The sequence below is a fragment of the Salvia miltiorrhiza genome, chromosome 1, assembly GCF_028751815.1.
Source record: "Salvia miltiorrhiza cultivar Shanhuang (shh) chromosome 1, IMPLAD_Smil_shh, whole genome shotgun sequence".
Taxonomy (NCBI): Eukaryota; Viridiplantae; Streptophyta; class Magnoliopsida; order Lamiales; family Lamiaceae; genus Salvia; species Salvia miltiorrhiza.
The window spans coordinates 70630502-70654897 of record NC_080387.1 but is presented as its reverse complement, the minus strand read 5'-3'; the positions used below and the strand labels follow the sequence as shown (position 1 = coordinate 70654897).

The window sequence follows — 24396 nt, the reverse complement described above, 5'->3', positions numbered from 1 at the left end:
ATTACCATGAATCCTAATATCACAAAGATATGAAAAATCGATTGAGAAAAATAATATGAAAAATCACATTCTCACAAATATCTTAAAACTAAACTAAACTAAACCAATTAAGGGTAGCAATGCACGAATAATAGTAGTAAGGTCTCTATGTTTTATTTACTTACCATTCTGATTGCTAACTGACTAAAATAACACTGTTTAATCACGGTATTTTTTGCTATAAATTAATGATCAATATTCACTAGAAACAAACAATAGCGTGGCATAATATATTATAATTATGAGAAATTCACCAAAATTATTAGGATTTTAATTTAACTATTTCATAGTTATATAATGAGTAGTTGACTAATATTTTTTCCTCCACAAAAATTTTCTCTTTAAATATGAAATAGTTAAATTATGAGACCACAGCCGTTTCCTATTTACTCCTAAAATTTAACTTTAGAATTTTAAACAAAATTCTGTCTCCGTGATGTATAGGAATTAGGAAACGGCTGTGGTGACTCAAAAATTTGATTTTGAGTCGAAAAAATTCGTGTACAAAGGTGCTGCCAACTTTCTCTCTCATTCTCTCTCTCTCAGTCTCTTGCCGCGCAGCCGCGCTAGGGGAGTACGTGTGATCATTGGTGGGTTTGGACTCTCTTTTGGTGCTTCACTTCACATCCTTTCAACTCTCTCTCTCTCTCTCTCTCTCACACACACACACATCAGTCATTACCGTTTCAAATATATTCAGAATTTGGGCCCATACTTTTTCGTCTTCTCTTGGACTGCAATCCTTCCTTCCTCTCGAAGTTTTGACTCTTCAGTTACATAAGTAATAGTCTGTTGTGGGGTCTATTCAGTGCGCCCGCCCGAACATTTTTCCGATCAAGTTTTTGCCTGTCTAGGTATGAAAAATTATTGATTCTGGGTTTGTTTCTTTTTCATCGACATTCTTGATATTCGGTGATATTGTGTTTGATGAGAGTGGGGGTTTAATGGGTTTGTTGTTTGTGTTTTGGGTGAATGCTTCTTTATGGCATGCCTTGTTTTCGAACTAAATGCTGCTGTCATGTTCTGTAAATGTGTTCTTCATCACTTCTTTGGCTGTTTGATGAATTGGGTGTGGCCCATTTAGTTATTTAAAATGTCACTATTTGGATTCATCTACACGAGTTTCATGAGTGATTGCTGGCTTTAGTGGAATATGTAAAATGATACATTTTGGAATCTTGGTTGACAATGTTTATGCTTTCTGTTCACCTGCTTGGCTGTGACTGAAATTGTATAATTTTTGGTGATTTACACTCATTATTGCAACTCTTGTGTTATATAGTAAAGAAGGAAAATAAAGGTCTATTGTGGGTATTTGCAGGTTTCAGTTTCATCCGAGGGAGGAGGAAGAGTGGGTTTGGCGCTAGCTTGATTCTTATTCTGTTTTATCTCTACCGCGTAAGCTACTCCTTTCAGGGACAGGATTTCATCCAAAGGTCTTCTGCCCTCGGGTGAACAAGTCTCCAAGAGAGCTCTTCCTGCGCCTGTTGAAATCCGCGGTACCTAACGGAATAGGTAACAAAGCCACTTTTTCAATTATTCAACCATTTAATTTTACTGAGTTCATCAAGACTCAGGTAAGGTTTACTGATTTGATGCACTGGAATTTTTTGGTTTCAGAGAGAGATAGAGAGAAAGAACGAGGATATCAATATGATTATGGATGAAGGAAACCAAAAACTTATGGCAGATCCTCTCTCATTCGCCAGGAGGTAATTGATCTATCCTGCTGTATTCTCAGCGTACAACCTTTGATGCAGAAGCTACAAGAGAGAAGAATGTTTTATTGTTATAAAGGCATTTTATGCACATTTATGCATGTATACACTAACATATCTATGTGCGTACATACGTTGGCGAGACATGAGTTTAGTACTCACCGAATCACAATTGTAGCAGTTTGGTGACATAGTCTGCCTCATTGGAAAAGTTTCTTTACTAGTTTAAGTGCTAACAAAGAGTCAAAAGAAACTCAAATTTAAGTTTAAGATACTTCTGCCTTCCGTTTATATAGTTCTTTATTTTGTTTGCAGTTATCAGTTGGAAGCACTAGAGATGGCTCTCAAAGATAATACAATTGTTTTCTTTGAGACGGGCACTGGGAAGACCCTAATTGCAATAATGCTTCTTCGCAGCTATTCTCACCTTCTGAGAAAGCCGGCACCTTATATTGCTGTGTTTTTGGTCCCTACTGTTGTCCTAGTTACTCAAGTATGTAGTGTTTTAGTTTGGATTCTTGTTTTAATTAGATATGCTGATATTCTAGTTATTTGCTTTTCTTTAGAGGTTGGTTATATCTTAAGGTGGTAGCATTGGTAGCTTTTTTCATTGTTTAAGGAGTTGGGAGTTGGGTTTGTACCATTGCAAACAAGTTTAGGTGTCAAAAAAACATAAACCCAACTTCCAAATTGAGGAACCAGGTTCATCACATTGAACGAGAGAGAGAGAGTGCAACAATTTCTCTTTCTTGCCTTTTCACTTCTTGCTTTTTCTTTTTTTTTTCCTAGAATAACGAAAAATAGACAATAATAAAAAATTTAATATACATATCAAATTAAAGAGTTTAGGAGTTTCTCTCTCCTCTTGTAAAATACATTTCTCTCTTCTCTTTCCACCTTTTAAAGGTAGCCCCCCGGGGGTCAAATTCCTTTTGTAAAGAGTTTAAAGGTAGACACCCAGGGGTTTATTGATGTTACTATTTAGAGCAGAAATTCAGTTAAGTTACTATTTAGAGCGGAAATTCAGTTAAGTTACTATTTAGAGCGGAAATTCAGTTAAATTGGTAGGACCCACAATGAAGTTGCTTTTGTAGGTTTATTGTTGCAGAGATAGATTTATAAAAGTTGGTAGGTTCAAACTTTTGATGTGGCGTTGATGTGGAGCTGTTAAAGTTACTTTTGTGGGTTTATTGTTGCTACCACCCTTAGGTTGCTTAAGTTGTTCAGAGATACATTTTATTTTTATTTTATTTTTCACACTTTCTTGCGTCCATGGTTTCATTTTGTATATCACAAAGGGCCCTTAATATTATCAGGCATCTGTATGGCCTTCCCGTTATCAACTTGTATTATTACATGGTGCTGTCTTGATCTTGAAGTTAGTCATTTCTATGATTATCAGCAATCTGAAGTTGTGGCCCTACATACGGACCTTAAAGTGGGAAAGTATTATGGGGAGATGGGTGTTGACTTCTGGGACGAGGCAACATGGAAGCGGGAGGTGAATAAATATGAGGTTTGTTTTATGTATTATATTACCATGTATTATAAATCTTACTTGTAGTTGGTTATTTAGTTACACTTTCCATGTTGGTTAATATCGTCTTATGGATTTTAGAAGTTTTAACACATGGTGATACTTCTTAGTTACAGAGTTTTACGGAGATTTTATAGTTATTCTTTGGCTGTTAGCCAGAGAATACAAAGGTTACTGGATAACAACATCTTATGACAGAGTGAAATGATGTTTCATAAGATCCACACCAAGTTTTTGAGGTTTGAATTGAATTAGATAGCCGAGCTTTTTGCACTACAGAGTGCATATATGTAGTCCTAATTGATAAAACATAAGTTCTGTTGTTCTAATGTATGATTTGTCAATTAAGTTTTTGCAAATGTCTCTACAACAGTAAAATGAATATTAGAGTTTTTGAAATTCCTCTAGTTAAATTGCATGCTTAAAACTGAAGATATGACATCACATTACTTGCAAAAATGTGAATTTTGAAGAGAAGTTAAACTAGTGTGTTACTTTATTTACTTATGAAAGAATTATCTTCTTGTGACCTAAAATAATACATATCATTTTCCAGGTGCTTGTAATGACGCCACAAATCTTGCTTGATGCATTGAGGCACACATTTTTGAGGTTGGACCAAATTAAGGTTCTAATATTCGATGAATGCCATAATGCGAGAGGCAAGCATCAATATGCTTGCATTATGACGGTACAATGAAAATAACTTTTTTTCTATTCTATATAAATATGCGTATATACTCAATAAAGTCGTATGCTTTATTTTAAGAGTTATGTGGCCATCTCTAGATCATGTATATCCTGAACTACTGAGGAAAAAAGAATGCACATCTAACCAATACTGGTTTCTATCATTAGAATAAGTACTTGTAATTATAAAAAAATATGCTTTAGATTGTTACCAGCCTCTCTTTGGTATATATAAGGTGCATTTTTTATATTTAAATGTATATTAATGTTAGAGAATACACAAATTTGCAGGAGTTCTATCACAGGGAGTTAGCCTCAAAGAGTAGGCAGCTTCCTAGAGTATTTGGGATGACTGCTTCCCCTATAAAGGCTAAAGGTTAGTCCAATGGAACAATATACGATAGTTTTAGTGGAGTTGGCTGTTATTTTAATAACTCTGTGTCCCTCCCTTTTCTTTTTGCGTACAGCATCATCTTCAGCAGAAGCCTACTGGAAACAGATAAATGAGCTCGAAAACCTCATGCATTCAAAGGTTGTAAGATGATATCTTGGATTTATATGCTAAAAATGAATGTAGACGGTATGTAAGTAATGTTGAACCATCTGTTTACCACATAATTAATGCTGGCAGATCTGGTAGCCAATAAAGTTTGTCACAGTTTCAGTAATGAGATTGATTGCCCAGTATTTACCATTTATGCTATCAGTATATTTGCACAGAGAGTTGAAATATACTTTATGGCAAATGGGGGTGGGATGGTTGCCTTTGTGTTACGATAGGACTGGCTAAGTTACTAACTGTGTTTTAGTTTGTGTTCTCTTATTTCTAACTAATAATTTGATAAAATCTTCATTTGGCATGTTATGCTTATACCATGGTAACTGATTGTCATGTTCTTATGTGAAGGTTTTCACATGTGAATCGGATGCTATTTTAGCTCGGTATATTCCATTTTCAACTCCAAAATTGAAGGAGTACAGTGAAAAGGATAATCCCATGATTCTCGAAACCCTGGAAGAAGATTTGCAGAAATTGGCAGATAAGGTACTTGTAGCTGAAATCTCCTGTTGTAAGTAAATATTGTGATTTTGATGTGCTCAATTGGATGTTAACCTAATTATAGACTCTCATTCGTTCTAGTATGTGTGCTTTTACGATGGATGTGGTATCTTCGCTCTATATTCTAACTTGAAGGAACTTAAGTGCATGCACACGTGTGTATTTTCAGTTTCACACGGCGTCGTTTCTAATTTGAGCAAAGCTAACATGTCCTTTGAGTTTGCATTCTAATGTCATTCCACTGAGTCACTGACTATATCTTACTTGTCATCAGCATGTATCTGCCCTAAGCAGGTCGAATATTTCAGACTCTGTGAAAGAATCTGCGAAGGACAAACTAAAGAAGGTTTTGTCCACAATTACGTTTTGTTTGACTGACCTGGGGATTTGGTTAGCTGTGAAGGTATATTTATTTGATGTACGTGCAGAAATCTAAAACTATGCCGGTTGGCTGAATTTTTATGTTATGAAATAGGCAGCAGAAGTTTACTCTCGTGACAATGGGACCATCTTTATGTGGGCTGAGATGGATACATGTGGAGAGAGAGTTGTGAAGGCTTTCAGTTCTGATGCATTACAATTCTTGTGTGCACGCATTCCAACTGGTACATCTCTATTTCAGCAATTGAGCTGAACTTTTTGTTTCTTTTCTGGCTCACCTCTGAAGGCCTTGTTGTATTGTTCGTGATTATTCTCTTGGCATGTTTTTAGGTCCTAAGTGGTCGATACCTAATGATCTAAGAGCAAACGTGACGAGTGGGTATCTTACGTCAAAAATCACATGTCTTGTTGAGACCCTTCTGGAGTACAGGTTTTGATAACTATTGCACATACTGAAATTTTAGATCTGCCATGTTCAGATTGTTTCTAATTGTGAATCATCAACTATGTTGGTGATACAATTATTCATGTATTTCAGGTTCTGTTTTTATTATTATATATGGATATGGATTATTTTTTGAGAGTTTTTTGTTAACGGGTGCAGAGAACTGAAGGATTTGAGGTGTATAGTATTTGTTGAGAGGATTGTCACTGCAATTGTTATTCGCAGTCTGTTGAATGAATTGTTTCCAGAAGTAACTGGGTGGAGGACAGAATACACGGCTGGGCATGCTTCGCGATTTCAGTCTCAGAGTAGGAGAGATCAACAAAAAATTGTTGATGAATTCCGAAAGGGAACTGTATGATTTGAAATTTCGTTTGTGATTTATCATTGCAATTTGGAATTTTAGTGGCCATATTGGCTTTCACTATTAGGTTGGCATCTTGAGTGTTGATGCTGTCCTTTGCATGACATGATTTCAGGTAAATATAATCATTGCCACCTCTATGCTTGAAGAGGGTTTAGACGTCCAGACATGCAACCTGGTCATTAGATTTGACCCTTCTGCCACCATATGCAGTTTTATCCAATCCCGTGGCCGTGCACGAATGCAGAACTCAGATTTCGTGCTAATGGTGAAAAGGTTAGCTGCTTCTTTTAAGACACAAAGAAAAATCCTTATTGCTGTTTGTTTTTCTCCTTTTTCTTCTTTGCTCATATAAATTGACTTTTCTCTATCTTTGTGGTCTCATAAACTAACGAAAGATAGGAGAATTGTTAATGTGAAAATGGTGCCTGATTTTTATATTAATAAATGGTCTTTTTGCTGCAAGCTGCAGTGATGATCTTTCAGCCATTGCTCGTGTAAAAAACTATTTGGCTAGTGGAAGTATGATGCGGCAGGAGTGTTTGAGCCATGCCGGTCATCCATGTGAACCACTGGGTAAAGAAATGTATGGTGAGCCGTGGTATCAAGTTAAGAGTACAGGAGCGCTTGTTACTTTGAGTTCAAGTGTGGCGTTGCTTTACTTTTATTGTTCTCGGCTGCCCTCAGACAGGTTTGCTCTTGCCAATTTTATTAATCATTTTGTAAATCTTTGAGTAATTTTATTAATCATTTTGTAAATCTTTGACATTTTGTAAATCTCTGAGTTTATGCCAAGTGAAATTCCTTCAGAATCTCATGTGGATGTGGCACATGGACCACATGGTTCAATTATTTACGAATAGGAAACACAATGAAGCGTATTTGATTCTTTGCTTTCTTGTTCTCAACTTACACAGGTATTATAAACCATATCCTCTCTGTAATGTTGATAAAGTGCTGGGAAGTTGTACACTTCAACTTCCTCATGGCTGCCCAGTTCGAACTATTACAGTCTCTGGGACAAAATCACTGAAGCAACTCGCATGCCTCGAAGCTTGCAAAGAGCTTCATCGAGTCCGTGCTCTGACAGACAACCTTGTCCCCGATATGGTGGAGGAAGAGAAGGAGCCTCAAGAATTTGGTACTTTTCACAATCATTAAGTTGGATTCCATTTGAAATCCCTTTTGTTATGCCATGTATACTGATGACTAAAGAAAATGGTTGGCATCTTTAGTTTTACACTTTCACTGAGTAATCGAAACTGAATGTACAGGCTATGAATATTTGGATGAGCGGGCAAGATATTTTCCTGAAGAGTTGATTGGCTCTCACAATAATAAGTCTAGTATGGTTTATTTCTGTTATTTGATTGAGTTAGAGCAAATATTTCACTATGATGTGAAGCCTCAGAACATTGTACTGGCTGTCCATAAGATGCTACATCAAGATCTCGGAGATTTTAACTTCGATTTGAACGCTGATAGGGGAAAGCTGATTGTGCATGTGAAGCTTGTTGGACACTTTACACTGACTCCGGACGAGGTACACCTGAATTTCTTGGGGTTATATTGTATTGTTCAGTTCAATAGCTGAGAATATGATTTTGCTATCATTCAATTGTTTTGCAAAACTTTGCTTGTAGGTTGCCCTCTGTCAGCAGTTTCAAATAAAACTTTTCAATCTTCTCCTGAAATGCAACTTAGACAAGCTTTGTGAAGACGACCAACATTCTAGAAGAGATGATTCAGCTATATTTAATTATCTTCTTATCCCTGCTCTGGGCTCGCGTCACAATCTATCTATTGATTGGAGATGCATTAATTCCGTTCTTTACTACAAAAATGCTTCCTTGATTAATCATGAAAAATGTTCTTCAAGTGGAGTGACTCGAGTCCACACGAAGAATGGCTTGGTATGCCCTTGTGTGCTACAGAATTCCTTAGTATGTACACCCCATAATGGTGCCCTGTATTGCATAAGAGGCACTTTGGATGGTGTGCGTGGAAATACATATTTTACTCCCAAAGACAAGGAATGTATTACATATAAACAGTATTATAAGGAGAGGTTTGTATTTTACATTTTTAAATAAAAAACTAATGTTTTCTTTATGAGCCGAAGGTATTTTGGATTGATGAAATACTTCTTGCAGGCATGGCATAAGTTTGCAATATGAACGGGAGAGTCTTCTTAATGGGAAACACATATTCACTGTGCATAGTTGCCTTCAGCGATGTCGAACTCCAAACAAAAAAGGTTTATTGACTATAGATACGATCTCTGTATTTCAATTTTTCTGCTCATTTATTGTTTTAACTATTACGCGGCAATTGGGTTGGGCAGTAGAGGAGAGTCGGATATGAGTCAAACCAAGTAAAGCTTGAGAAATTGATACAAATGTCATATTGTTGATTGAAAATGCGTTAGGCGGCTTAGTAAGATTCTTGGATTTTCAGTAAAGCTTTTACTTTTTAATATCAAGATTGTGAATCTGTGAATTGAGTGTAGGTGTCCTCCTTTGCTAAACACTCTCTTTTGTTTTGGTGCAGAACTGAGTTATAGCTCATGCGAATTACCACCTGAGCTTTGCATGATCGTCATGTCACCTATCTCAATTTCTACAATTTACTCTTTCTCATTTCTTCCATCTGTTATGCATCGGGTAGAATCCTTGCTTATAGCTGCCAACTTGAAAAGTATTCCTGGGGGTGGCATGCGAAATGTTGAAATTCCAGCAATTAAGGTATGTTCTGGCAGAAAGTGCCATCAAGATGTTGATATTTTGATGGATTGAATTGGTTATTTCAGTTTTATCGTTATCTGATTTTCTTGTTACTCTGATTGCAAATAACGCGGTTACTTTAGTCTATGCATGACATTCTCTTTTTGCCTGTTTTTTAGTATTCTTGCAAAATGATATTTTTGATGAATGCACCTTAACCACTTTCATGCTTCTTTTGCTGTCTGCATGTTTGGTTTCTTGATGTTTTTTAATGATGAGTTCATCCGAAGGGGGTGTTACTATATGCGAATTTAGTTTTGCAGAGAGCTCGTTGGTCGTCTTTTTCCTACAAAAATATTTGCGCTGCAAGCAACTTATGCTAATTTGTTTACTGTCCATCAGGTTTTGGAAGCCATAACTACAAAGAAATGCCAAGAGGAACTTCATTTAGAATCTTTGGAGACTCTTGGAGATTCATTTCTCAAATATGCTGCTACTCAACAGCTCTTCAAAACACATCAAAGTCGGCACGAGGGGCTTCTTAGTCTTAAAAGGCAGCGAATAATTTGCAATGCTGCGTTGTGCAAACTTGGATGTGACCGCAATATTCCGGTAAATAAAGATTCAATTCTACATTTCGGGGCTCAATATGAAACGAACCATTAGATCTCAAGATTTGTTCTTGTTCTTTTGTTCTCTTTTCTTTAATTTATGAGAGTTTTCCAGCTAAACGTTTCATGGCTTCATCCGAAACGAACCATTTGATATGAAGAGATGTGTTTGTTCTTATAAATGTGTTTCTTTCCATAAGTTTGGGAGAGTTGTTTCTTAACGAGCTCTGTTCTACATTTTAGGGCTTCATCCGAACTGAACCATTTGACCTGAAGACATGGACGATACCCGGCATAGCTTGTGGTTATGGCGTATTAAAAGAAGAGCAATTATCCACGACTAGAAAAGTCTACACTAGAGGGAGCAGGCAAATAAAAGGTAAAACCGTAGCAGATGTCGTTGAAGCCTTAATCGGTGCATATCTAAGCGCCGCAGGGGAAGTAGCGGCGCTATCCTTCATGGTGTGGCTGGGTATCGAAGTTAACTTTGAGACCATACCTTACACGAGGATGTTTGTAACAAACCCGGAGATGCATGTAAATATTGGATACTTAGAGTCCCTTCTGGGATACAATTTTCAAGACGCTTCCCTTCTGGTTGAGGCGCTGACGCATGGTTCGTACATGCGGCCCGAGATCCCTGGCTGCTATCAGGTACGTGTACTGTTTTCGACTGCTAGTTACCTGCATTTTGAAGTCTGTTCATCATCTGATGAAGCTCTTATTGTTGTTTAGCGGCTGGAGTTTCTCGGGGACGCAGTTCTCGATTATCTGATAACAGTGCATCTCTATCACAACTATCCCGGCCTGTCGCCGGGGCTGCTTACTGATTTAAGGTCTGCATCTGTGAATAATGATTGTTATGCCCTATCAGCCATTAAGGCAGGATTGCATAAGCAAATCCTGCATCTCTCGCCTGATCTTCACCGGCATATAGCCGAGACTATGGGCAAGGATTTACAATCAGTCGAGACTTACGGTTGGGAATCGGAGATGACTCTTCCAAAGGTTATCTCTTGAGAATATTGAGGGGATGTTTTGTCTTACTTTTCAGTTTCTGTAGGCATTTAGGATGTTTTCACCATTCCTTGTGTTTATGATGAATGTAGGTGCTTGGCGATGTCATCGAATCTCTAGCAGGCGCTATCTATGTAGACTCCGGGCACGACAAGGAGACTGTTTTCCGGTGCATGAAGCCTCTGCTCGATCCGTTGGTCACCCTGGAGACGCTACGCCTCCACCCCAAAAGGGAACTGAACCAACTGTGCCAGAAAGAGAACTATACGATGCAGAAGCCCGTAACTTCTAGGCACGACGGGTTGGCATATGCAACGGTAGAGGTTGAAGCTCGTGGCGTTGTGCACAAGGAAACACGGTCTGCTAAAGACAAGAAGCTGGCCGAGAGACTTGCCTGCAAAGCTGTTCTCAAAAGTCTCAAGGAAAGCGTGATCCAATCTTAACTTCAATGTATTTTTTATGTTGATGAAAATTGATGTATAGTTATATATCATTTTTGAAGTGTAGGTATAGATATAGTATCTTTTTTGAAGTGTAGAGTTAAGTCTGTAAACAATAGCAAGGTCAAGTTCAAATTTACAAGATTTTGCAGTGATGTATATTGATTTGGGTTTATAAAAAATATGTTTATGAGCTACTCGCAACCGTTGCATATTAATGCATTCTAACTATAAAACATTAGCAAGATTAAAGTATAAAAGTGATAAAGTAGGAGAGAGAATGTAATAAAAGAGATAAAGTAGGAAAAAGAATGTAATAATTATTACCTTATTTGAAAATGTGTCAAGATTTATAGGATGACCCAAAAAAGAAAATATGTCAAGATTCGTGGGATGGATGAAGTACTTGTTTAATTAACTTACATTTGTACCATACTTAGCTCATGTAGGCTACTCAATACCCAACAAAATCTGACCAATTCTTATCAAACTCATAAAAAAAGCCCATTTTACTATCTTTAATATTCCCTAAAGCCCAATCATCTAAATAAATTAATTAAGAGCCCACAAGGAATAATAGCTCAAGTTGAATTGAATGTGTTATAATACATGAAATGATGAAACACACACAGTTTGGGACGATTATTTTTTTCGGGCAAATTTTCTCTCTTCTTCTTTCAATTATTTTTTCCAACTTTCTTTCTCCTGACTATTAATTGTATCATACATGTTTATCTCTCTTCTCTTTTAAATTTTTATCTATACTTCTACGGTTCTACCAATCTTCTCTCTCTTTTTTTAGATACTTTTCTAAAAATTGTCAAATTAGATTTATAAAAATATCCAAAGATAAATGTAAACTAGGAGAACGATTGTTTTAGTCTAATTAGGGTGTTCGATTGTCGAGATTAAATTAGCTTGAGATTGGGTTGATCCCAAATTAATTTTATCAAAAGGGATAAGCTAAAACTCATAAGCCAAGACTATTCTTATATGACATTGTTCCAAAACTGAATCATGCACGAATTAATTTAATCCAATTCTATCTGATCTTTCACACCGAACGACCCTAACTATTTATGTTTGGTCTTCTCAAATCTAAAGGACTCAAAAGCGAAAATAAAATAAAGCCAACAATTTTTTTACTCAAAGTCCAGCAACTATAATTTGGCTCAAACTTATTTTTTTTTTGAAGATTTCCCAAATCTTGAATTCAAAGTTACTCTTTAAACTCCCCCCTTAAAGTTATTCTTTAACAAGTTGATTCAAATAAAGTTATGATAAATAATTTTGAATAACATATTCTGCAGATTATAGAAAAAGAAAAGAAAAGGTGTTGTTGATACATGTCCCCTTTTGGTTGTAAAGATGTCCAATTGAGGTCAATATGGTTTCCAGCTATTATACGAATTAACCAAAAAGAAAAATATACGAATTAACCAAAAACGTCCAATTGAGGTCAATATTTTTAGCTAGTATTCGAGGGGTTCAATATGCAGGTCATCCTTAAATTTGTATTGTGGTTTAATTTCGTAATTTTTTTTTATTACTATGACTTACTCAAAACTAGTTGGTTATGATTATTGCTATAAATTTATCATATTTAAACAAAGCTTTATTTGTAAAAAATTATTTGCATATTATATTATTTATATCCTTATTATATGAAAGTAGTTGTTGCACCAATGGATATCGTCAAAAAATGTTTAGAAGACAATACCAAGAACACAATAGGAGCATAAATGTTAAAACGAACACCAGAGATATATATTTTTTTTCTTTTATAATTTATAAAGTATAACTTGTGAATGCTTCATGGCCAAAAAAATCCACTATTGGGATGTAAATTACAAAAATATATATTACCATGAATCCTAATATCACAAAGAAATGAAAAATCGATTGAGAAAAATAATATGAAAAAATCACATTCTCACAAATATCTTAAAACTAAACTAAACCAATTAAGGGTAGCAATGCAGGAATAATAGTAGTAAGGTCTCTATGTTTTATTTACTTACCATTCTGATTGCTAACTGACTAAAATAACACTGTTTAATCACAGTATTTTTTGCTATAAATTAATGATCAATATTCACTAGAAACAAACAATAGCGTGGCACAATATATTATAATTATGAGAAATTCACCAAAATTATTAGGATTTTAATTTAACTATTTCATAGTTATATAATGATTAATGAGTAGTTGACTAATATTTTTTCCTTCACAAAAATTTTCTTTATAAATACTCCCTCCGTCCGCGATATCGTTTCCACATTTGCCATTTCGGTCCGTCCGCGATATCGTTTCCACATCCATTTATAGAAGTAGGGTCCACAAACTTCCACTCACAACAATAGTGGGATCCAAACTCCACTCACTACATATCCACTACTATCCACCACTTTTCTTAAAACCCGTGCCATCCACAATGTGGAAACAATATCGCGGACGGAGGGAGTATGAAATAGTTAAATTATGAGACCACAGCCGTTTCCTATTTACTCCTAAATTTAACTTTAGAATTTTAAACAAAATTCTGTCTCCGTGATGTATAGGAAACGGCTGTGGTGACTCAAAAATTTGATTTTGCTGTGCCAACTCTCTCTCTCATTCTCTCTCTCTCTCTCTCTCTCTCTCTCTCAGTCTCTTGCCGCGCGAGGGGAGTACGTGTGATCATTGGTGGGTTTGGACTCTCTTTTGGTGCTTCACTTCACATTCCTTCAACTCTCTCTCTCTCTCACACACACACACAACAGTCATTATCGTTTCAAATATATAGTCAGAATTTGGGCCCATACTTTTTCATCTTCTTTTGGACTGCAATCCTTCCTTCCTCTCGAAGTTTTGACTCTTCAGTTACATAAGTAATAGTCTGTTGTGGGGTTTATTTAGTGCGCCCGCCCGAACATTTTTCCGATCAAGTTTTTGCCTGTCTAGGTATGAAAAATTATTGATTCTGGGTTTGTTTCTTTTTCATCGACATTCTTGATATTCGGTGATATTGTGTTTGATGAGAGTGGGGGTTTAATGGGTTTGTTGTTTGTGTTTTGGGTGAACGCTTCTTTATGGCATGCCTTGTTTTCGAACTAAATGCTGCTGTCATGTACTATAAATGTGTTCTTCATCACTTCTTTGGCTGTTTGATGAATTGGGTGTGGCCCATTTAGTTATTTAAAATGTCACTATTTGGATTCATCTACACGAGTTTCATGAGTGATTGCTGGCTTTAGTGGAATATGTAAAATGATACATTTTGGAATCTTGGTTGACAATGTTTATGCTTTCTGTTCACCTGCTTGGCTGTGACTGAAATTGTAAATTTTTGGTGATTTACACTCATTATTGCAACTCTTGTGTTATATAGTAAAGAAGGAAAATAAAGGTCTATTGTGGGTATTTGCAGGTTTCAGTTTCATCCGAGGGAGGAGGAAGAGTGGGTTTGGCGCTAGCTTGATTCTTATTCTGTTATATAGTAAAGAAGGAACAGGATTTCATCCAAAAGTCTTCTGCCCTCGGGTGAACAAGTCTCCAAGAGAGCTCTTCCTGCGCCTGTTGAAATCCGCGGTACCTAACGGAATAGGCAACAAAGCAACTTTTTCAATTATTCAACCATTTAATTTTACTGAGTTCATCAAGACTCAGGTAAGGTTTACTGATTTGATGCACTGGAATTTTTTGGTTTCAGAGAGAGATAGAGAGAAAGAACGAGGATATCAATATGATTATGGATGAAGGAGACCAAAAACTTATGGCAGATCCTCTCTCATTTGCCAGGAGGTAATTGATCTATCCTGCTGTATTCTCAGCGTGCAACCTTTGATGCAAAAGCTACAAGAGAGAAGAATGTTTTATTGTTATAAAGGCATTTTATGCACATTTATGTATGTATACACTAACATATCTATGTGCGTACATTCGTTGGCGAGACATGAGTTTAGTACTCACTGAATCACAATTGTAGCAGTTTGGTGACAGAGTCTGCCTAATTGGAAAAGTTTCTTTACTAGTTTAAGTGCTAACAAAGAGTCGAAAGAAACTCAAATTTAAGTTTAAGATACTTCTGCCTTCCGTTTATATAGTTCTTTATTTTGTTTGCAGTTATCAGTTGGAAGCACTAGAGATGGCTCTCAAAGATAATACAATTGTTTTCTTTGAGACGGGCACTGGGAAGACCCTAATTGCAATAATGCTTCTTCGCAGCTATTCTCACCTTCTGAGAAAGCCGGCACCTTATATTGCTGTGTTTTTGGTCCCTAAAGTTATCCTAGTTACTCAAGTATGTAGTGTTTTAGTTTGGATTCTTGTTTTAATTAGATATGCTGATATTCTAGTTATTTGCTTTTCTTTAGAGGTTGGTTATATCTTAAGGTGGTAGCATTGGTAGCTTTTTTCATTGTTTAAGGAGTTGGGAGTTGGGTTTGTACCATTGCAAACAAGTTTAGGTGTCAAAAAAACATAAACCCAACTTCCAAATTGAGGAACCAGGTTCAACACATTGAACGAGAGAGAGAGAGTGCAATAATTTCTCTTTCTTGCCTTTTCACTTCTTGCTTTTTCTTTTTTCGTTTTTTCTTTTTTTTCCTAGAATAACGAAAAATAGACAATAATAAAAAATTTAATATACATATCAAATTAAAGAGTTTAAGAGTTTCTCTCTCCTCTTGTAAAATACATTTCTCTCTTCTCTTTCCACCTTTTAAAGGTAGACCCCTGGGGGTCAAATTCCTGTTGTAAAGAGTTTAAAGGTAGACACCCAGGGGTTTATTGTTGTTACTATTTAGAGCGGAAATTCAGTTAAGTTACTATTTAGAGCGGAAATTCAGTTAAATTGGTAAGGCCCACAATGAAGTTGCTTTTGTAGGTTTATTGTTGCAGAGATAGATTTATAAAAGTTGGTAGGTTCAAAGTTTTGATGTGGCGTTGATGTGGAGCTGTTAAAGTTACTTTTGTGGGTTTATTGTTGCTACCACCCTTAGGTTGCTTAAGTTGTTCAGAGATACATTTTATTTTTATTTTATTTTTCACACTTTCTTGCGTCCATGGTTTCATTTTGTATATCACAAAGTGCCCTTAATATTATCAGGCATCTGTATGGCCTTCCCGTTATCAACTTGTATTATTACATGGTGCTGTCTTGATCTTGAAGTTAGTCATTTCTATGATTATCAGCAATCTGAAGTTGTGGCCCTACATACGGACCTCAAAGTGGGAAAGTATTATGGGGAGATGGGTGTTAACTTCTGGGACGAGGCAACATGGAAGCGGGAGGTGAATAAATATGAGGTTTGTTTGACTCACTCTTTTTATATTATAACTGTTTATGTATTATATTACCATGTATTATAAATCTTACTTGTAGTTGGTTATTTAGTTACACTTTCCATGTTGGTTAATATCGTCTTATGGATTTTAGAAGTTTTAACACATGGTGATACTTCTTAGTTACAGAGTTTTACGGAGATTTTATAGTTATTCTTTGGATGTTAGCCAGAGAATACAAAGGTTACTGGATAACAACATCTTACGAGTAAAATGATGTTTCATAAGATCCACACCAAGTTTTTGAGGTTTGAATTGAATTAGATAGCCGAGCTTTTTGCACTACAGAGTGCATATATGTAGTCCTAATTGATAAAACATAAGTTCTGTTGTTCTAATGTATGATTTGTCAATTAAGTTGTTGCAAATGTCTCTACAACAGTAAAATGAATATTAGAGTTTTTGAAATTCCTCTAGTTAAATTGCATACTTAAAACTGAAGATATGACATCACATTACTTGCAAAAATGTGAATTTTGAAGAGAAGTTAAACTAGTGTGTTGCTTTATTTACTTACGAAAGAATTATCTTCTTGTGACCTAAAATAATACATACCATTTTCCAGGTGCTTGTAATGACACCACAAATCTTGCTTGATGCATTGACGCGCACATTTTTGAGGTTGGACCAAATTAAGGTTCTAATATTCGATGAATGCCATAATGCGAGAGGCAAGCATCAATATGCTTGCATTATGACGGTACAATGAAAATAACTTTTTTTCTATTCTATATAAATATGCGTATATACTCAATAAAGTGGTATGCTTTATTTTAAGAGTTATGTGGCCATCTCTAGATCATGTATATCCTGAACTACTGAGTAAAAAAGAATGCACATCTAACCAATACTGGTTTCTATCATTAGAATAAGTACTTGTAATTATAAAAAAATATGCTTTAGATTGTTACCAGCCTCTCTTTGGTATATATAAGGTGCATTTTTATATTTAAATGTATATTAATGTATGAGAATACACAAATTTGCAGGAGTTCTATCACAGGGAGTTAGCCTCAAAGAGTAGGCAGCTTCCCAGAGTATTTGGGATGACTGCTTCCCCTATAAAGGCTAAAGGTTAGTCCAATGGAACAATATACGATAGTTTTAGTGGAGTTGGCTGTCATTTTAATAATTCTGTGTCCCTCCCTTTTCTTTTTGCGTACAGCATCATCTTCAGCAGAAGCCTACTGGAAACAGATAAATGAGCTCGAAAACCTCATGCATTCAAAGGTTGTAAGATGATATCTTGGATTTATATGCTAAAAATGAATGTAGACGGTATGTAAGTAATGTTGAACCATCTGTTTACCATATAATGTAGCCAATAAAGTTTGTCACAGTTTCAATAATGAGAATGATTGCCCAGTATTTACCATTTATGCTATCAGAATATTTGCATAGAGTGTTGAAATATACTTTTATGGCAAATAGGGGTGGGATGGTTGCCTTTGTGTTACGATAGGACTGGCTAAGTTACTAACTGTGTTTTAGTTTGTGTTCTCTTATTTCTAACTAATAATTTGATAAAATCTTCATTTGGCATGTTATGCTTATACCATGGTAACTGATTGTCATGTTCTTATGTGAAGGTTTTCACATGTGAATCGGATGCTATTTTAGCTCGGTATATTCCATTTTCAACTCCAAAATTGAAGGAGTACAGTGAAAAGGATAATCCCATGATTCTCGAAACCCTGGAAGAAGATTTGCAGAAATTGGCAGATAAGGTACTTGTAGCTCAAATCTCCTGTTGTAAGTAAATATTGTGATTTTGATGTGCTCAATTGGATGTTAATATTGTGGCATCTTCGCTCTATATTCTAACTTGAAGGATAGACTCTCATTCGTTCTAGTATGTGTGCTTTTGCGATGGATGTGGTATCTTCGCTCTATATTCTAACTTGAAGGAACTTAAGTGCATGCACACGTGTGTATTTTCAGTGTCACACGGCGTCGTTTCTGATTTGATCAAAGCTAACATGTCCTTTGAGTTTGCATTCTAATGTCATTCCACTGACTATATCTTGTCATCAGCATGTATCTGCCCTAAGCAGGTCGAGAATTTCAGACTCTGTCGCAGAATCTGCGAAGGACAAACTAAAGAAGGTTTTGTCCACAATAACGTTTTGTTTGACTGACCTGGGGATTTGGTTAGCTGCGAAGGTATATTTATTTGATGTATGTGCAGAAATCTAAAACTATGCCGGTTGGCTGAATTTTTATGTTATGAAATAGGCAGCAGAAGTTTACTCTCGTGACAATGGGACCATCTTTATGTGGGCTGAGATGGATACATGTGGTGAGAGAGTTGTGAAGGCTTTCAGTTCTGATGCATTACAATTCTTGTGTGCACGCATTCCAACTGGTACATCTCTATTTCAGCAATTGAGCTGAACTTTTTGTTTGTTTTCTGGCTCACCTCTTAAGGCCTTGTTGTATTGTTCATGATTATTCTCTTGGCATGTTTTTAGGTCCTAAGTGGTTGATACCTAATGATCTAAGAGCAAACTTGACGAGTGGGTATCTTACGTCGAAAATCATATGTCTTGTTGAGACCCTTCTGGAGTACAGGTTTTGATAACTATTTCACATACTGAAATTTTAGATCTGCCATGTTCAGATTATTTCTAATTGTGAATCATCAACTATGATTGGTGATACAATTATTCAAGTATTTCAGGTTCTGTTTTTATTATTATATATGGATATGGATGACTTTTTGAGAGTTTGTTATTAACGGGTGCAGAGAACTGAAGGATTTGAGGTGTATAGTATTTGTTGAGAGGATTGTCACTGCAATTGTTATTCGCAGTCTGTTGAATGAATTGCTTCCAGAAGTAACTGGGTGGAGGACAGAATACACGGCTGGGCATGCTTCGCGATTTCAGTCTCAGAGTAGGAGAGATCAACAAAAAATTGTTGATGACTTCCGAAAGGGAACTGTATGATTTGAAATTTCGTTTGTGATTTATCATTGCAATTTGGAATTTTATTGGCCATATTGGCTTTCACTATTAGGTTGGCATCTTGAGTGTTGATGCTGTCCTTTGCATGACATGATTTCAGGTAAATATAATCATTGCCACCTCTATGCTTGAAGAGGGTTTAGACGTCCAGACATGCAACCTGGTCATTAGATTTGACCCTTCTGCCACCATATGCAGTTTTATCCAATCCCGTGGCCGTGCACGAATGCAGAACTCAGATTTCGTGCTAATGGTGAAAAGGTTAGCTGCTTCTTTTAAGACACAAAGAAAATCCTTATTGCTGTTTGTTTTTCTCCGTTTTCTTCTTTGCTCATATAAATTGACTTTTCTCTTTCTTTGTGGTCTGGTCTCATAAACTAACGAAAGATAGGAGAATTGTTAATGTGAAAATGGTGGCTGATTTTTATATTAATAAATGGTCTTTTTACTGCAAGCTGCAGTGATGATCTTTCAGCCATTGCTCGTGTGAATAACTATTTGGCTAGTGGAAGTATGATGCGGCAGGAGTGTTTGAGCCATGCCGATCATCCATGTGAACCACTGGGTAAAGAAATGCATGGCGAGCCATGGTATGAAGTTGAGAGTACAGGAGCAATTGTTACTTTGAGTTCAAGTGTGGCGTTGCTTTACTTTTATTGTTCACGGCTGCCCTCAGACAGGTTTGCTCTTGCCAATTTTATTAATCATTTTGTAAATCTTTGAGTAATTTTATTAATCATTTTGTAAATCTTCGACATTTTGTAAATCTCTGAGTTTATGCCAAGTGAAATTCCTTCAGAATCTCATGTGGATGTGGCACATGGTTCAATTATCTACGAATAGGAAACACAATGAAGCGTATTTGATTCTTTGCTTTCTTGTTCTTGATTTACACAGGTACTTCAAGCCATATCCTCTCTGTAATGTTGATAAAGTGCTGGGAAGTTGTACACTTCAACTTCCTCATGGCTGCCCAGTTCGAACTATTACAGTCTCTGGGACAAAATCACTGAAGCAACTCGCATGCCTCGAAGCTTGCAAAGAGCTTCATCGAGTCCGTGCTCTGACAGACAACCTTGTCCCTGATATGGTGGAGGAAGAGAAGGAGCCTCAAGAATTTGGTACTTTTCACAATCATTAAGTTGGATTCCATTTGAAATCCCTTTTGTTATGCCATGTATACTATGACCAAAGAAAATGGTTGGCATCTTTAGTTTTACACACTGAGTAATCGAAACTGAATGTACAGGCTATGAATATTTGGATGAGCGGGCAAGATATTTTCCTGAAGAGTTGATTGGCTCCCACAATAATAAGTCTAGTATGGTTTATTTCTGTTATTTGATTGAGTTAGAGCAAAAATTTCACTATGATGTGAAGCCTCAGAACATTGTACTGGCTGTCCATAAGATGCTACATCAAGATCTCGAAGATTTTGACTTCGATTTGAACGCTGATAGGGGAAAGCTGATTGTGCATGTGAAGCTTGTTGGACACTTTACACTGACTCCGGACGAGGTACACCTGAATTTCTTGGGGTTATGTTGTATTGTTCAGTTCAATAGCTGAGAATATGATTTTGCTATCATTCAATTGTTTTACAAAACTTTGCTTGTAGGTTGCCCTCTGTCAGCAGTTTGAAATAAAACTTTTCAATCTTCTCCTGAAATGCAACTTAGACAAGCTGTGTGAAGACGACCAACATTCTAGAAGAGATGGTTCAGCTATATTTAATTATCTTCTTATCCCTGCTCTGGGCTCGCGTCACAATCTATCTATTGATTGGGGATGCATTAATTCTGTTCTTTACTACAAAAATGCTTCCTTGATTAATCATGAAAAATGTTCTTCAAGTGGAGTGACTGGAGTCCACACGAAGAATGGCTTGGTATGCCCTTGTGTGCTACAGAATTCCTTAGTATGTACACCCCATAATGGTGCCCTGTATTGTGTAAGAGGCACTTTGGATGGTGTGTGTGGAAATACCTATTTTACTATCAAAGACAAGGAACGTATTACATATAAACAGTATTATAAGGAGAGGTTTGTATTTTACATTTTTAAATAAAAAACTAATGTTTTCTTTATGAGCTGAAGGTATTTTGGATTGATGAAATACTTCTTGCAGGCATGGCATAAGTTTGCAATATGAACGGGAGAGTCTTCTTAACGGGAAACACATATTCACTGTGCATAGTTGCCTTCAGCGATGTCGAACTCCAAACAAAAAAGGTTTATTGACTATAGATACGATCTCTGTATTTCAATTTTTCTGCTCATTTATTGTTTTAACTATTACGTGACAAATTGGGTTGGGCTGTAGTGGAGAGTAGGAGATGAGTCAAACCAAGTAAAGCTTGAGAAATTGATACAAATGTCATATTGTTGATTGAAAATGCGTTAGGGCTTATATTTTATTGTGAGGCTAATAAGATGAGGCGGCTTAGTAAGATTCTTGGATTTTCAGTAAAGCTTTTACTATTTAATATCAAGATTGTGAATCTGTGAATTGAGTGTAGGTGTCCTCTTTTGCTAAACACTCTCTTTTGTTTTGGTGCAGAACTGAGTTATAGCTCATGCGAATTACCACCTGAGCTTTGCATGATCGTCATGTCACCTATCTCAATTTCTACAATTTACTCTTTCTCATTTCTTCCATCTGTTATGCATCGGGTAGAATCCTTGCTTATAGCTGCCAACTTGAAAAGTATTCCTGTGGGTGGCATGCGAAATGTTGAAATTCCAGCAATTAAGGTATGTTCTGGCAGAAAGTGCCATCAAGATGTTGATATTTTGATGGATTGAATTGGTTATTTTAGTTTTATCGTTATCTGATTTTCTTGTTACTCTGATGGCAAATAACGCGATTACTTTAGTCTTACGCCTATGCATGACATTCTCTTTCCCTGTTTTTTAGTCTTCTTGCAAAATGATATTTTTGATGAATGCACCTTAACCACTTTCATGCTTCTTTTTCTGTCTGCATGTTTGGTTTCTTGATGTTGTTTAATGATGAGACCATCCGAAGGGGGTGTTACTATATGCGAATTTATTTTTGCAGAGAGCTCGTTGGTCGTCTTTTTCCTACAAAAATATTTGCGCTGCAAGCAACTTATGCTAATTTGTTACTGTCCATCAGGTTTTGGAAGCCATCACTACAAAGAAATGCCAAGAGGAACTTCATTTAGAATCTTTGGAGACTCTTGGAGATTCATTTCTCAAATACGCTGCTACTCAACAGCTCTTCAAAACATATCAAAGTCGGCACGAGGGGCTTCTTAGTCTTAAAAGGCAGCGAATAATTTGCAATGCTGCGTTGTGCAAACTTGGATGTGACCGCAATATTCCGGTAAATAAAGATTCAATTCTACATTTCGGGGCTCAATATGAAACGAACCATTAGATCACAAGATCTGTTCTTGTTCTTTTGTTCTCTTTTCTTTAATTTATGAGAGTTTTCCATCTATACGTTTCATGGCTTCATCCGAAACGAACCATTTGATATCAAGAGATGTGTTTGTTCTTATAAATGTGTTTCTTTCCATAAGTTTGGGAGAGTTGTTTCTTAACGAGCTGTGTTCTACATTTTAGGGCTTCATCCGAACTGAACCATTTGACCTCAAGACATGGACGATACCCGGCATAGCTTGTGGTTATGGCGTATTAAAAGAAGAGCAGTTATCCACGACTAGAAAAGTCTACACTAGAGGGAGCAGACAAATAAAAGGTAAAACCGTAGCAGATGTCGTTGAAGCCTTAATCGGTGCATATCTAAGCGCCGCAGGGGAAGTAGCGGCATTATCCTTCATGGTGTGGCTGGGTATCGAAGTTAACTTCGAGAACGTACCTTACACGAGGACGTTTGTCACAAACCCTGAGATGCATGTAAATATTGGATACTTAGAGTCCCTTCTGGGATACAATTTTCAAGACGCTTCCCTTCTGGTTGAGGCGCTGACGCATGGTTCGTACATGCGGCCCGAGATCCCTGGCTGCTATCAGGTACGTGTACTGTTTTCGACTGCTAGTTACCTGCATTTTGAAGTCTGTTCATCATCTGATGAAGCTCTTATTGTTGTTTAGCGGCTGGAGTTTCTCGGGGACGCAGTTCTCGATTATCTGATAACAGTGCATCTCTATCACAACTATCCCGGCCTGTCCCCGGGGATGCTTACTGATTTAAGGTCTGCATCTGTGAATAATGATTGTTATGCCCTATCAGCCATTAAGGCAGGATTGCATAAGCAAATCCTGCATCTCTCGCCTGATCTTCACCGGCATATAGCCGAGACTATGGGCAAGGATTTACAATCAGTCGAGACTTACGGTTGGGAATCAGAGATGACTCTTCCAAAGGTAATCTCTTGAGAATATTGAGGGGATGTTTTGTTTTACTTTTTAGTTTCTGTTCTGTTTGGATTTGGGATGTTTTCACCTTTCTTTGCGTCTATGATGAATGTAGGTGCTTGGAGATGTCATCGAATCTCTAGCAGGCGCTATCTATGTAGACTCCGGGCACGACAAGGAGACTGTTTTCCGGTGCATGAAGCCTCTGCTCGATCCGTTGGTCACCCTGGAGACGCTACGCCTCCACCCCAAAAGGGAACTGAACCAACTGTGCCAGAAAGAGAACTATACGATGCAGAAGCCCGTAACTTCTAGGCACGACGGGTTGGCATATGCAACGGTAGAGGTTGAAGCTCGTGGCGTTGTGCACAAGGAAACACGGTCTGCTAAAGACAAGAAGCTGGCCGAGAGACTAGCCTGCAAAGCTGTTCTCAAAAGTCTCAAGGAAAGCGTGGCTGCAGGTTCTTGATCCAATCCTAACTTCAATGTATTTTTTATGTTGATGAGAATTTGTGTATAGTTATATATCATTTTTGAAGTGTGGGTATAGATATAGTATCTTTTTTGAAGTGTAGAGTTAAGTCTGTAAACAACAGCAAGGTCGAGTTCAAATTTACAAGATTTTGCAGTGATGTATATTGATTTGGGTTTATAAAAAATTTGTTTATGAGCTACTCGCAACCGTTGCATATTAATGCATTCTAACTATAAAATATTAGCAAGATTAAAGAAC

At 36.7% G+C, this 24396-nt stretch overlaps 2 protein-coding genes across 8 annotated transcripts; both read left to right on the top strand.

Annotated features, from left to right (window-relative positions):
• Window positions 1-671: 671 nt before the first annotated feature.
• Window positions 672-11222, top strand: LOC131005671 (endoribonuclease Dicer homolog 2-like). 4 transcript variants are annotated; one of them, XR_009095333.1, is made up of 25 exons: window positions 672-893; window positions 1361-1554; window positions 1660-1751; window positions 2073-2250; window positions 3160-3273; window positions 3851-3985; window positions 4276-4360; window positions 4452-4516; window positions 4892-5029; window positions 5319-5447; window positions 5520-5649; window positions 5756-5855; window positions 6030-6225; window positions 6350-6510; window positions 6707-6925; window positions 7152-7375; window positions 7509-7777; window positions 7878-8302; window positions 8388-8491; window positions 8785-8978; window positions 9360-9569; window positions 9812-10222; window positions 10304-10576; window positions 10678-11092; window positions 11124-11222. XR_009095333.1 is itself a non-coding variant. In XM_057932700.1 (24 exons), the coding sequence occupies exons 3-24, from the start codon at window positions 1693-1695 to the stop codon at window positions 11026-11028; spliced, it is 4170 nt and encodes a 1389-aa protein (XP_057788683.1). In that variant the 5' UTR covers window positions 672-893; window positions 1361-1554; window positions 1660-1692; the 3' UTR covers window positions 11029-11222. The 4 variants fall into 4 exon arrangements, 3 of the variants coding, with proteins under 3 accessions (XP_057788683.1, XP_057788684.1, XP_057788685.1); XM_057932700.1 differs by having other exon boundaries at window positions 10678-11222; XM_057932701.1 differs by lacking the exon at window positions 672-893 and having other exon boundaries at window positions 911-1554; window positions 10678-11222.
• Window positions 11223-13617: 2395 nt separating this feature from the next.
• On the top strand, window positions 13618-24337 carry LOC131005667 (endoribonuclease Dicer homolog 2-like). Of its 4 annotated transcripts, none has more exons than XM_057932694.1 (24): window positions 13618-13710; window positions 14435-14595; window positions 14717-14808; window positions 15130-15307; window positions 16201-16314; window positions 16916-17050; window positions 17340-17424; window positions 17516-17580; window positions 17940-18077; window positions 18385-18513; window positions 18586-18715; window positions 18822-18921; window positions 19097-19292; window positions 19417-19577; window positions 19778-19996; window positions 20214-20437; window positions 20566-20834; window positions 20935-21359; window positions 21445-21548; window positions 21877-22070; window positions 22456-22665; window positions 22908-23318; window positions 23400-23672; window positions 23779-24337. In XM_057932694.1, exons 3-24 carry the CDS (start codon window positions 14750-14752, stop codon window positions 24130-24132), a joined length of 4173 nt encoding a protein of 1390 aa, XP_057788677.1. In that variant the 5' UTR covers window positions 13618-13710; window positions 14435-14595; window positions 14717-14749; the 3' UTR covers window positions 24133-24337. The 4 variants fall into 4 exon arrangements, with proteins under 4 accessions (XP_057788677.1, XP_057788676.1, XP_057788678.1 ...); XM_057932693.1 differs by lacking the exon at window positions 13618-13710 and adding an exon at window positions 13740-13968; XM_057932695.1 differs by lacking the exon at window positions 13618-13710 and having other exon boundaries at window positions 14451-14611.
• Window positions 24338-24396: the final 59 nt, after the last annotated feature.

Coding starts and splice junctions, on each gene's coding strand:
- LOC131005671 (XM_057932700.1), top strand. CDS start 1,693: ATGATTATGGATGAAGGAAACCAAAAACTTATGGCAGATCCTCTCTCA. Junction 4,361..4,451: donor TTCCCCTATAAAGGCTAAAG/GTTAGTCCAATG, acceptor TTTTGCGTACAG/CATCATCTTCAGCAGAAGCC. Junction 9,570..9,811: donor GATGTGACCGCAATATTCCG/GTAAATAAAGAT, acceptor TCTACATTTTAG/GGCTTCATCCGAACTGAACC.
- LOC131005667 (XM_057932694.1), top strand. CDS start 14,750: ATGATTATGGATGAAGGAGACCAAAAACTTATGGCAGATCCTCTCTCA. Junction 17,581..17,939: donor AAAACCTCATGCATTCAAAG/GTTGTAAGATGA, acceptor TCTTATGTGAAG/GTTTTCACATGTGAATCGGA. Junction 22,666..22,907: donor GATGTGACCGCAATATTCCG/GTAAATAAAGAT, acceptor TCTACATTTTAG/GGCTTCATCCGAACTGAACC.